Source organism: Contarinia nasturtii, unplaced genomic scaffold, assembly GCF_009176525.2.
Source record: "Contarinia nasturtii isolate CC-2019 unplaced genomic scaffold, AAFC_CNas_1.1 Cnas_scaffold_1371, whole genome shotgun sequence".
NCBI classification, from domain to species: Eukaryota; Metazoa; Arthropoda; class Insecta; order Diptera; family Cecidomyiidae; genus Contarinia; species Contarinia nasturtii.
In genome coordinates this window covers 4845671-4858233 of record NW_022198708.1, presented here as the reverse complement: position 1 = coordinate 4858233, position 12563 = coordinate 4845671, and the positions used below count along the sequence as shown (strand labels likewise).

The following is a 12563-nucleotide window of genomic DNA, read 5'->3' as shown; positions in this document are numbered from 1 at the left end:
AGAGAGAGAGAGAGAGAGAGAGAGAGAGAGAGAGAGAGAGAGAGAGCGAAGAGTATGTAATGCGAAGAGCAAAAAAAGAAGCAATCAGAGTGCAAATCATTGTATTGGATGTTTTGACTATTGTTTTTTCAGTTCATTCTTCAATTGTGTCTCAGAGCAAGTGTCCATTTGGGTGGACATCACCGATTAATTTATAAAATACCACCGACAAAAAAAAACATAGTAATGCCATAGCGACAGCAAATGAATTGAATCAGTAAAATGGAGAGCAAGAGAATGAGAAGAAACAAAACCATTTCCGATTCTTTTATGCATTCACGTATGGTTTTTTTTTGTCTCAATGTGAATAGAGGTCGGTGTGTGTATTTGGAAGCAATGTTCAATGGTATGTTTTATGCGCTTATTGTGCTTCGTATTGTAATTTGCCGGTTGATGATGATGCTGATGATGACGATGCGTTGTTTACTAAGCGCACCGACTCAATTGTCGCCCGCTGCTATATTGTTTTTTTACTGCACTTTCGGATCTCCGCTCTTTTTTTTGTTTACTACGCTACAATAGAGTGGACGGGGAGAAAATGCGGAACAGAAACACCCAGTTAGAGAGAGAGAGTTGGTTTCTGTTTCGTTTCCGAATTGCTTTGATGTTTAGAGACATAATATCGCAAGCTTGCACACACATTACTTTTAATGGCCATTTGAAAAAAAAAATTAATTCTAAATACGACAATGCTTCAGCAAAAATAAAATGAGAAAAGAAGTAACGAAAAAACAACATGAATATATGTTGAAGCGTCGCATGTGCATTGAGAGTTCATATTGAATGGAGAAATATTCTGATCGCGTAAAGCGAAAACAATGGAACTTTTATAATTGGACAATTTCGTGCGTGGATGTACTGGAGTGTGTTAATGTTTACTCTAGCATTTGATGGCAAACAATTTCATTATGTATACACTGTGCACACTAAAATGCCAAAGATGCAGTGTCGCTGCCTTTTTTTAGCCGATCGTAGTAATTCTCTGTGTGTGTCTATTTAGCTGTATATTTTCGACGACGAAAATAAAAGAACAAATGTTGAATACATTTCCGCTGTGTGATGTGTGGTGGAGTGTTAGCGTGCGCCCGCGCGCACATGCAAAATTGTGTATGGCAAAAAATGATAAATAACACATTATTAAGGTGCCGTTGTCACTTGATCGGCAATCAAAGTCACCTTTTTCCACAATTCTACTCTGTCTTTTTGTTTCCTACTGTCTACCTCTGCCTTCGTCTCTGTGTGTTTGTGAGAGCGCGCGCGTTTGCCTTACTTTGCATTTGAATTGTGAATCCTTTTGCAAGGGCGTGTCTAGTTTCTTTTATTTTCTGTTTATAAATTTAAAGAATTCACAATATAAAATCTCACCTGGTTTGCAACATGTTGACCTTATTGATTTGAATTGAATCGGTAAAGAGCCGAGAATATCCAGGCATTATCTTCTCCACTTTGTGTTCGTTTTGCTTCGTAGTTTTTTGCTTTTTCTCTCCCCCTTTGCTATCTCGCCAGCTCTCTCTTCCCCTTTGTTTGTCGCTTTTGTGTTTGTCAATGTGAAAACCACAAATCAATCGAATAATAACGAACGAATATCGACACAACAACAATTTACACAAATGCTCATTCCCTTATTTATTTCAGCTTGTAACATTTTTGCCGTTGAAATCAATTAAATCAAATTCGAACTAGATCTCGCATCCGCATTCAATGCCGTACATCGGTTATTTTCTATCATGAATTGGCATAAAAATTGTTCATCATTTTCTACACATTTTTCAGTTTACACAAATTTTCACTATTTTGACCGTACCGTTTTTTTTTCTTCTTTTTGGTTTCGTGTCTTTATTCGAAATTCGCATAAAAAATGTAGTTTTTTTAGTTGTCTTTTGCTTTTTGGGTAATTGTCTTTTTTATGTGGTTTTTCTCTTGTTTAGCATTTGAATTTTGCGAATGAATCACAAGCAAATTGAAATTTTTGATGCGTACTCCGAAAAAAACCGTTGCTTGAAAGAATCACATTCAATGTATTTCCGACGCGAAACCAAAACCCAAACAATACATAATACGCGCACATCGACTGAATGACAATAAAATTTTATTCATCAATCACTTTTCGTGGCAGAGGACGGAACTTATGAAGAAATAAACAATAAGAAAAAATACACAACCGAACCAACGAAAAAACACACGAAAAAAAAAACACCAAAATCCGATGAATGCAATCGAGATAAGATTTAGAGCGAATATTCAACGAAAATGATCTGAAGCAAAGATGAAGATAGAGCGCGCGCGCATACAGCTCGTGCCCTGTGTTAAATCGAAGAGTTACCAAAGCACACCAACACACACACTCTTTCTATTTATCTTTCATTCACATTTGGTGTTTCAACCTACGCACTAATGATCTTATTTTACCATAATTTATTGAAATCACTTTTTTATTTTAGTCTTTTTTTCTTTTCGCTTTTGTGTATGTATTTTTTGTCGTTTGCTTTAAATTTTCTTTTTCGTTTTGACTGTCTTGGGCGCGAATTGTTAAATCGCAATACTTTTTTAATTTCGATGATAATTTTTCCTATGGCGATGGTGTTAGCCACACATTCCTCACCCCACAACAATGTTTCTGAAACGAAAAAAAATCAAAATAAAAAATATGTTATTTGCAATTAGAAAAGACAAACAATCACAGCCAAAAGTCGTGTATTCATTTCTCTCCCTCTCTCTCTTTCTCCATCTCTCTCTAAAAGACAGTTATAGAATAAATAAATTTGTTGTTTAGCACGTTTTTCTTTGGCTTTGGTTGAATGAAAAAAAAAATTGGTTTGAATCCGTGACTGTCATTTTTTTCCTCTGTTGTGCGATTGTCGCTTCAAAATCCACACACACGCACAACTCTTCTAAAGAATGATCTCATTTGAAGTGCGCGGCTAATTTACATGCATGGCGCATTCAATGAACTGCAAGTATATGAACTGAATGTGTTTCCATTTTGAGTGAGTGTGATCATTTTTCTGTATGTGCTACTCAAAAAAACCTCTTAAGAAAAAAACGAAAGAAACAAGCGACACGCCAAAAAAAGAAGACGACCAAAATGGACCACAGTTCCGAGTTTAAAAAAACGGATTCCGAAAAAACGGCTACGAAAATTTTGCTTCAATACAGCGTGGTCTGAGTGGTTTTTGTATGTGTCAACATTGTCTTTGAATTTTGTGAATAAATTGATTCAATCGAATACAAAGAATCGATTGCTATTTAATCAGCATCGTGGTCAGGATGGATCAAAGAACGAAAATATGTTGTATTTTCACATTTCAATTGACGCTCACTCGCTTACACATTTCTGTATCTGCCCACCCAAAACAACAACAATGCATGATTATGAATATAACACTGGCTCACCGCAAACCGTTTTTCATCGCCGAACAAATCATAGCAAATCCCACCGAAAACTCAAGATATCGACTCAAATGATTATGAGAAGGAACAAAAAAAACCGAGTTTTTTTTCTTCATTTCTTTGCTTTAGCGTTGACTTTTTCACGTCTCTCATTCTGCTTTGTCGGTGGTTTTGTGTATTTTATTGATTTTATTGTTCACCGCATTTCCGATGTGAGATGCAGACAAGATTCCAATATTATTTGTTAGTTGAACACAATTTCAAGCAAAAAATCGATCACTCTTGAATTTCTAGAATGAAATCAAAAGGCGACAACTTGTGGATCTAATTCATTCACACATATACACACGCCAAATCTTTGCATAGTATTATTATTCGATTTAACCCTTAAGTCACTCAATTGAATGCCTTGAAAATCGCACATTTGCATCTTCGTCGACCGTTCCAACAATACCAATGAGAAAAATCGAATATTTTCATACCGATTTAATGAAATTACGAAAATGCCAAACATCTGTTTAATTTCGTCGATTTCGTCAGTGAAATACCACTAGATAAATAGCAATATCACAATCATCAACCAACTACAACAGTTGACATGATTTGTTCTTCGGTTGTTAGTTTTTTTTTGTTTCTCGTGCGTATAATAAACACCGTACCGATTGCCACCACACGTTCAATTAACACAATAACAAAAAAAAAAAAAAAAACGATCGTGATCTCGATCATACACCGTTGAAATGAACACACGTACAAATCAAATAACACATCGTCACTGTTTGATCGTCAAGCGAATACTGAACTGTTGTGCATTATTCATTGACAATACTTGGGCCATATAGAGTGAGCACGGGCGCTCGCGACTATATGATCAGTAGCATAGCACCACATGCACACCGCATCGAACAGGTAACGTGAACGCTATGTGACACTTTATTTTATTTTTTTATTTTCAAATAAATTTATTCAGTGGACTTTAAATCTTATTCTCGATGAATTCAATCAATCATTGTTATTTGATTCACAAAAGGAAGATTTTTTTAGATTAATGTTTGCGTATTGTTTGCATGATTTCAAAGTTTTGAGCAAAAAAAAGAACGACATTTAAGATACTTTTGCAAATAACAATATGCATTCCCGAGTGGAAAAAAGTGACTAAGTTACTATTGACTGTAAGTGACTATAGTTAGCTATATTCATGAATTTTAAAATTTTGTATGGAAAACAATCGACTATAGTTACTCAGTCAGTCAGGCGATTATTTTGGGACGTTTCGACTATCGGGTGACTATGATTATTGTCAACTATAGTTAGCTGTTGCAGTTAACCATAGCTTACTTTAATTGATTGAAGTTAACTAAATTTAACTAAGGTTGCTTGTTTTTACAGTCAATAGTCAGTCAGTTTGTCCCAAAATAGTCAGTCACTTTTTTTGTACACGGGTTAGTAATCGCGCAAATGTTAAACCAAAAACGGTTTTAAATCATTTGTTAAATCGTAATGTTTCTTGACAAAAGACTATTTTCTGTGAACGGACTTGATTTAACGCCACAAGATATGCAACGAAGCAATTTTAATTCGGTTCAATTTAATAAATCAAATCATATTTTTTTTACTTGTAATTTTTGTTTCTGTTGTTCATTCATTATGGAAAAGAAAATATAAGGTTTTCATCAAATATAGTACTATTACTATAATAGAATGAATATGTAGTTGTATAAAGAAAAACAACCCAAATGTTGTAGTTGATCAGACTACATTTGAAGGAAACACCAAATGCTACTTCTTTTTTTACAAAAAAACTAAGTGTCAAAAATAAAGTACTTATAATCCACACAAGTAAATATCAAAGTTCAAACTACCTTATTAGTTCCATGTTTCAAATGTAACCAATTAATGTCTTAATTTAAGACTCTTAAAACAAAAAAATGTTCAAGGGTGAATAAATGTTACTAATCAAATGATTCCATTCAAATTTTGTCAAAATCGGATTTAAATGCAATATACAGAACTATTATGATGGTGGCATTTTTCTTATAGTTATTGCTCTTTCTTGTATTCAGGTGCGGAAAAATAATAAGAAAAATTATATGGAATAGGTGCAAACACTCACTAATGCCTCACACGTCTCCAGTCCCAATATCAGCTCTGAAGATTTTAGTTTATTTTGATATGCGATATTTTTTACCATAAATTGATTTTTAAAAAAATTGAATAATCAAAAGATACTCCGGAATCTTCCCTGAATATCAAATTTTGCATATTTCATCAACCAATTAAAGAAAATTGTGAGAATTCCAATAAAAACATGGTTCTTTATTAATTTTATTTTAACAAAATGGGTCAAACCCCATATAAATCAAATATGAAAAGTCATACAAAAAACATCGGTATTTTTTATCCTTAAGTTTATAAGTAGAGTATATTTGTTTTTTTTTTTTTAATCGATGAGTTTACCAAGGCACAATAGATAAATTGTAGGTTTCAGTCGGTGTTTGGAAATTTGCTGTATATATCTGCTGAGCTGAGCGCTCAGTCAAATAAATGTGTGTGTAATGCAAGCATAGACAAGTGTCTGTAGATATATCCAGTAAATGTCCAAACACTGGTTTCGGCCTGTACACGTGTACACGGCAGTGTTAAATAAAATAAATAAGTATCTCTGCAAATTGCAATACTGTAAATGTTTGAGATTCATGTGCTTGGCTTCCATCATCAGCAATAGATATGAGTATATTTCCATTTGATTTGGTTGATTATATCTCTGGTTGCCTTTAAGTCATTTTGAATAGATGCAGCACTGTTTAAAGTTTTGTTGTATATGACGTCAATTTCGTTGACGTAGTTTTCTCGTTGGAAGCGTTACTGTTGTCCTGGATTTGTCCCCGTCCATGTAACTGCTCTCTTCAATTTCATAATTTCGCGAGTGGTCCGATGATGATTGTGATTCATCGATTTGCATGGGCGGATCATTAAAAATGTTGGCTTGATTCATTTCGACAGTTGGTTGACCATTGAATCGTAATGGAGCATATGTATATTTTGGCACTTGAATGGTTGACAGGGTTTCTTCATTTGCTTTTCGGCGACCTCTTGTGACTCTAGGTACGATCGCTGGTCGTCTGTTTCGAATTGGTCTTGTTCGAGTCGTTTGAACATTTACGATATTTTTTAATCGACTTGCTGGTGGATCTAAGAATGGTTAACATCAGTTCAAATTCAATTTAAAAAAAATCATGTCTTACTTTTTTCAACCGGCGTTGATGTTAGGCAAATCAACTGTTCTATATTACGCCCGTGCTCGGGCTAGAGTTAAAAAAGAAAACAATTTAATTTGATAAGATTTTGTGAAAAGATATTGAATATTCAAGATAAAGTTTAAAGTATATACCATTTGAATTGCATGAATAAATTCAGGTTGAAGGTCATCCGAACCCTCAAAATTCAGTTGCATGTGTTGTTCTTGAGTTGATAGGTCATCGCTTATTTCTAAAATCAGTTCTGGCATTGGGCCCATATATTCGACGTCACTATCGTCGCCCACTCGATATTCCAACGACGAATTAGGCTCTTGCTTAGTTACATTATTATTGTGTAAGGTTTCAACGTGCATCAATTCAACCAATTTGCTTCTTTCATCAATATTTACATTTTGACGCGATTCAATTGGACTTATTCGAAAACTTGAACTACCAATTGACCCGGATGCATAGGTCGTTTCTTGGATTTGATTTACCGTAATTGGCTCTGAAATGACAATTATCAGTTTTCGTCTCAATTCAAAACATGGTAACCTTACCGATGGACATTTCTAAAGTTGTCTCCGACTCAAGTGGATTTTGGTTTGACAATTGTTCTTCTTGATCCAAATCGTTGACGTCGTTAAATTGAGACATTCGAACTTGGGCGATCTGTTGCGATGGTTCATCTGACTCTATGCGGGACACTGCAATGTTATCCTTGGTCTCATCTTGCGGTGACATCGCCGATTCATCGATTACCAAATCTGAAAAAAAATATACAATGATTAAATTGGCACCATTTGAGGATAAAAAAATTCTCGAGAAGATTGCATGAACTTACTATGTTCTGAGTCGGAGCTGCAAATAGAACTTGGTTCGTTCGATTGGTTCTCGCATTGAATGTGAATTGTGGCATCGGAAATATGTTGAATCGATAGACCAACAAGCCGACCACTATTCTTATCACGCTTTAAGCTAGTGTCAATGTCATTTTCACTACATTGTATAGCGATTTCATGGAAATGCGGTGCTTCATTTGTTTGCGTTGAATTATTTTGATACATTTTGTTTCGTTGACATTCGCAAGTTTTATATTTTAAATTTTTAATTGAATTTCTATGCCATTTCTTCCAATTACCCGGCTTATTTTTGAATCTAAAATAAAACTTCAAGCCAAATTCCAAGTTTTGCAGTTTAAGTTCTTGATTTCCTTTTTGTTTTTGGTAATCTTGCTTCACCAAATCGCTGACATTTGTTTGCTTTACAAATGTATCGTAGTCCATCGCAATCACTTCCTTTTGAAATTCACTTGGTTCCCCATCAATTTCATTCAATGAATTACTTCTTGCGCTATGCTTCGAATCATCATTTTGTGATCGATTTGAGTTCGATTTTTGTTGAACAGTTGTCATGCTATTTGTCGGTGGTTTTTCTCTCAAATTTTCATTCGAATTTGATGAGTTGTCTTTGGAACTTGATGGGGTTTCCTTCGTATTTGTTGGATTGTCCTTTGATCTTTTTGCCACATTAATTCTTTCGTTTTGATGTGAATTTGCTTCTTTTCGTTTAAATTCGGTTCTCTTCTCTCTAGCATCTGCCCGTTTTGGTGCATTTACGCTGGGTTCATCACGCTGTGTTGTGCGTTCATTTCGAACAGGTTCATTTTGTTCTTCGATCACGTCTGTATCGGATTCCACTTCGTCGTTGAACTTGAAATGTAGCATAAACTTATACCATTGATCAGGCAAATGAATCGTTTCGCACACTCCTTTAATGTATGCATCCAATTTTTTTAAATCTCGTTTGTATATGATCGCATGTTCTTCCATCACTTTTCGCATATTTGTCGCTTGTTCGAGTACATGACGTGGTAAATATATAAACTTTTTTTGATAAAACGATGCTTTCTTATAAATTATATCACGTTCAATTTTGGTCAATGTCCACATTTTCGGACACCTATCAATATTCGAATCGTAATTTAGATTGACGCAAATTGAATTCACCATAAAATTCTTACCTTTTTTCACCATTTGGCCAAATGAAATCGACCTCATCAATCAATTCGTTTAATGGATCGTCCAAGTCGTTGGTTACTATTTTATTGTACACATTTTTGACAGTTTGTTTAATATGAAATTCAGTCGGCTGTTTTCCTTTCTGTGCGACAAATTTATCAATGATCAATTGGCGAATGTTTGTGTGTTCGCGAAATATGTGCAACGGTAAGCATTCATACATTCGCTGACGATCAGCTTTATCAAGCTCCAACTCATTCAACTTTGCTTGTTTTGATTCGGAACCCATTTTGATGGAATCTACAGAGAAAAATGATAACAAAAAAACAAAAAAATACTTTGGTCAAACTAATGCATTTACTTGTTGAAGAATGCGTTTTATTGTCATTTGTTGATTGCATGAAAGTCAAAACTTCTTTTTTGTGAAAAATAAAAATAAAGCAATATTTGACAGTGGAAATTTTGACACCAAAAACGAATTACTTCTTCAATTTATCACATTATTTGTTCAATTATTCAATAAAGTCCGATCAACAAAAGAATACAACCGATAATTTCAAATGCAAAACAGAACTGTATTTTTTGTAATAATGTATCTACTTACTATGAGTTTATGTTCAGGTCGAATGAGCAACCGATGTTCAAATAACTAATGTATTTAATGGATAATATAATGATTTGAAATGCATAGAAAATTATTGTATCGCACAATGGTCGGTGCGTTGTGTTGTTTATTTTGAGTAAAACACCGCAGAATTAAAAAAAAACGTAAAATTCTTTGACAGTTCATTAGTATGTGAATAAAATGCTTGTGTATTAGTAACGCCACCTAGCGGCCGGATTTTCAAATTTACATTTGTTTCTTTGGATTTACATACGCGATATGTCATATGGATTTAAATTTGTTCAAATTTATGCTACATCGAATTCCAGAATGAATATTTCTTAATTGAATATTTCAGATTATTGACAATTTATAACTCCCTGCGTGTCCGTTTTCAAAATGCCGTCTTATTTTATTCAGATCTTTTTCAATGACCGAAGAAAAAATGCGAGTCAAAGACTTGTAAAAAAGTAACCAATTTAAACATAATGCAAAAAAAAAATAAAGAAGTTTTTATTCCACCAGTCGTACTCAAAACAAAACAGACGGTTTTAGTATACGCGCCGTTAAACCTGTTGGAATTTACGACATCCGATTTTACTTAAGCTTCTCACTGCAAACCGTGTGAATAGAACATGCAACTTTAATTATGAACTGACCGGCTGTGTTTCTATCTTGTGTACGATAAATCGAATTTAAAATCATGCATTCGACATCTCTAATGATCGTTTCTGTAGCGAACTTTTCTCTGTTTTTCTTTCAGCCGTTGTTCAATGAGTATCTTCAATATAAAAAAGTATTTGTAATATTTCTAGTGGGAGAAAAAAAATATCTGTTTCGAATCGATTTTGGAGAAATGAAAATTCCACTGGCTTAATATTTTTTGGCCACTTACAAGATATACACAACATCAATATTGGAAAGTTTTTGCTTTAGGTTGTTGGCCCAATTTTAAAATTTGGCTCATTTTTCACTTTTGCAATTTCAACAAAATTACACGTGTCGTTTGAACTTATGCGTTATAATATTTTAGGCGTCCAATAATATTTATATATGGAAATTGTAAGCGATACCGTTCAAAACAAACTTGAATTATGGGATTTTTGCATTGCAAATATCGATTTCATGGACGAGAATTGAAAACATTTGGACCATTTGGTCTTCAAAGAAATATTTATTTTTTAACCAAATTAAGTTTAAGCTTGATATGCGGACAAATTCGAACCAATAATTACAAAAAAAAACGCCCAAATAACACACATTGAGAAAAGAATTCGTTTAAATTCCATTTCACGTCTTATGGTTTTTCTGCGCAGAAAAAAAGTATAAATACCTAATACCTACAATACACAATCAGTCAGTTATTTATTGTCTTATTCAAGCAAAATGCGTCTCTTGTTTGCTGTATTCTATCTATCTTTTATCCACGTAAGCGATTGATATTTGATCTCAGTTTTTTTTCTCCATTTTCATAAATTAAATCATGGTTTAACTTTCAGTCCTTTATTAAGGTCGAATAATTTTCATAGACTAAATTACTTATCACTTTGAAAAATTGTGACAATAGTTGTAAATTTACCAGAAAAACTCTTTTTTAATAAAAATAAATTAGATCCAGTCCTCATTGGCCGCTGGGAAACAAGGCGTCGTAAGTAATAAAAAAATAAGTATATTTGGAATAATAAAAATGAAGCAAATGTCTCTTACAAAATGTCTTTTTTGTCTTTTTCTCACTCTAACTATAGTTTAAAGACATCTTCAACATAAGGTCGAAGGATGTAGCTGAAAGTTCTCACCAATTCAAAGATTTTTCAGATTCAACGCCTCAATTTAATTGTAACAAAATTGAATTTGGGTCAATTGTTGATGTTTTGAAGCGTGAAAAGCAAATTAAAGCTCATTTGCAACAAGTTCGATCATATATTCAGAAAAATGCTGATGAAGATTCGAAGCCAGTATTAACTGACTTTTACGATTCCGTTTTTCACGTATTCACCGTGCTAACGCCACAATTGAAACAAGCAATTGATAGATGGAATGAATGTTGTTTTATGTTCAAATCAGTTTATAGCGAGTATTTGAGTCTAGTAAAATCAAAACCGAAAAAAATCAAAAAGAGTTCGGACATACTTGAACAGAACGAACAAATGGTGAATGAACCGGGTTTACAATTGAACAAAATGGGAAAAAATTTGGACTACCTATTGAAAACATTCGTTTCGTTTGCCGAAAATTCAAATGCTTTGGATAATGTAGATGCTCTGAAAAAAACCGACAAACCTACCTTACTTGAGGACTTGAAAATCGTTGCACTTAAATTCTCGGTTAGCGATAAAAAACGCATTGAAACACTTGCACGCGATTTACAAGTTGCATTGAAGAAAGAATTGCCGAGTGCTCGCAATTTCGGTGAATTCCTGGAGGTGACAACATTTAAAGTCCAATAAAATTGCATTGAAAGTGGCAAAAACGTTAAAATTAAAATGAAAGTATAAAGTTTTTCGTTTTACAATCATTTTATGTAATTCACGCGGTCTAACATTCAATAAAGTATGATTCGAACATTTGATTCTAATTTCATCAATTATTATTAATGCTGATATATCCATTTTCACAGTGGGCTGATTCTTTATTTTTGTGTGGTAACGGTCAAAACTGAATATTCAGGTTTTCTCTTATTTAATAGTTCTGATTGGGAAAAATATCCAAAGGTGTGTAAAGACAAAGAATAAATCATTTGGAACTAATTCCAGTAAACATCGATTTTACTCTATAGATTTTGTTATTTAATTGAAGCTATACCCAAATCGTAAATCACATAAAATACTTTTCAAGTAATTTTTGAACGATTACCCATCAATCGAGTTAGTAGCCAATGGAATCGAGTACTTTTTCATCTATTACGTCTCATGAGTGAAATATTTGAAAAACGTCGCTCGGTGTTGCTTTTTTCTCGTATTTTGAAAGTAAAGTTTGGAACAAATGCTTCATTTTGTATGAAGAACCCTTGCATTTATTTTTACGTATTAAAAATATATAGGTATAAAAGTGAAGTGGAAAAATAGTATAGATTTCACTGAAATCCGTCATTGTGCTAGTTGTTTGACTGTTATTAGGTATTTGAACATTTCATATATATTTTTTATAGCAAAATGAGAGAGTCGACGTTACTACTTTTGATGTATTTAATTACAAACGTCACTGAAAATTTATATAAGACCATTTTTAGATATGCTCTTTGGCGTTACAGTGGAAACTTTCAAAGTGTTT

The 12563-nt window shown here is 33.5% G+C and overlaps 3 protein-coding genes across 6 annotated transcripts in view; 1 reads left to right on the top strand and 2 right to left on the bottom strand.

Annotated features, from left to right (window-relative positions):
• The window catches only part of LOC116345915, a 9483-nt gene extending 5344 nt beyond the window's left edge, over nucleotides 1–4139 (bottom strand). The window contains exons 1-2 of one of the 3 annotated variants that reach the window (XM_031775691.1): nucleotides 4089–4139; nucleotides 1405–2656 (exon numbers count right to left, since the gene is read on the bottom strand). In XM_031775691.1, coding sequence (XP_031631551.1) covers nucleotides 1405–1472 — 68 coding nt within the window. In that variant the 5' untranslated portion in view covers nucleotides 1473–2656; nucleotides 4089–4139. The other 2 variants (XM_031775690.1, XM_031775693.1) reach the window with 2 other exon arrangements.
• A 1638-nt stretch (nucleotides 4140–5777) lies between these two features.
• On the bottom strand, nucleotides 5778–9468 carry LOC116345692. 2 transcript variants are annotated; one of them, XM_031775297.1, is made up of 7 exons: nucleotides 9294–9468; nucleotides 8692–8989; nucleotides 7513–8630; nucleotides 7229–7435; nucleotides 6821–7176; nucleotides 6675–6735; nucleotides 5778–6612 (listed from the first exon to the last, which is right to left on the bottom strand). In XM_031775297.1, the coding sequence occupies exons 2-7, from the start codon at nucleotides 8976–8978 to the stop codon at nucleotides 6257–6259; spliced, it is 2385 nt and encodes a 794-aa protein (XP_031631157.1). In that variant the 5' UTR covers nucleotides 8979–8989; nucleotides 9294–9468; the 3' UTR covers nucleotides 5778–6256. The 2 variants fall into 2 exon arrangements, with proteins under 2 accessions (XP_031631157.1, XP_031631156.1); XM_031775296.1 differs by having other exon boundaries at nucleotides 5780–6621; nucleotides 9294–9466.
• A 1153-nt stretch (nucleotides 9469–10621) lies between these two features.
• LOC116345760 lies at nucleotides 10622–11880 on the top strand. The gene is made up of 3 exons (XM_031775426.1): nucleotides 10622–10721; nucleotides 10906–10941; nucleotides 11039–11880. The coding sequence occupies exons 1-3, from the start codon at nucleotides 10680–10682 to the stop codon at nucleotides 11738–11740; spliced, it is 780 nt and encodes a 259-aa protein (XP_031631286.1). The 5' UTR covers nucleotides 10622–10679; the 3' UTR covers nucleotides 11741–11880.
• The last annotated feature ends 683 nt before the right edge of the window (nucleotides 11881–12563 follow it).

Excerpts from the sequence above, each read along its gene's own strand:
- LOC116345692 (XM_031775296.1), bottom strand. The coding sequence starts at position 8,978 with ATGGGTTCCGAATCAAAACAAGCAAAGTTGAATGAGTTGGAGCTTGAT. Across the intron at positions 7,177-7,228 it reads AACTTTAGAAATGTCCATCG|AGCCAATTACGGTAAATCAA; the intron begins GTAAGGTTACCA and ends TTGTCATTTCAG. Across the intron at positions 6,622-6,674 it reads ATCAACGCCGGTTGAAAAAA|ATCCACCAGCAAGTCGATTA; the intron begins GTAAGACATGAT and ends AACCATTCTTAG.
- LOC116345760 (XM_031775426.1), top strand. The coding sequence starts at position 10,680 with ATGCGTCTCTTGTTTGCTGTATTCTATCTATCTTTTATCCAC. Across the intron at positions 10,722-10,905 it reads TCTATCTATCTTTTATCCAC|ATCCAGTCCTCATTGGCCGC; the intron begins GTAAGCGATTGA and ends AAAATAAATTAG. Across the intron at positions 10,942-11,038 it reads CCGCTGGGAAACAAGGCGTC|TTTAAAGACATCTTCAACAT; the intron begins GTAAGTAATAAA and ends CTCTAACTATAG.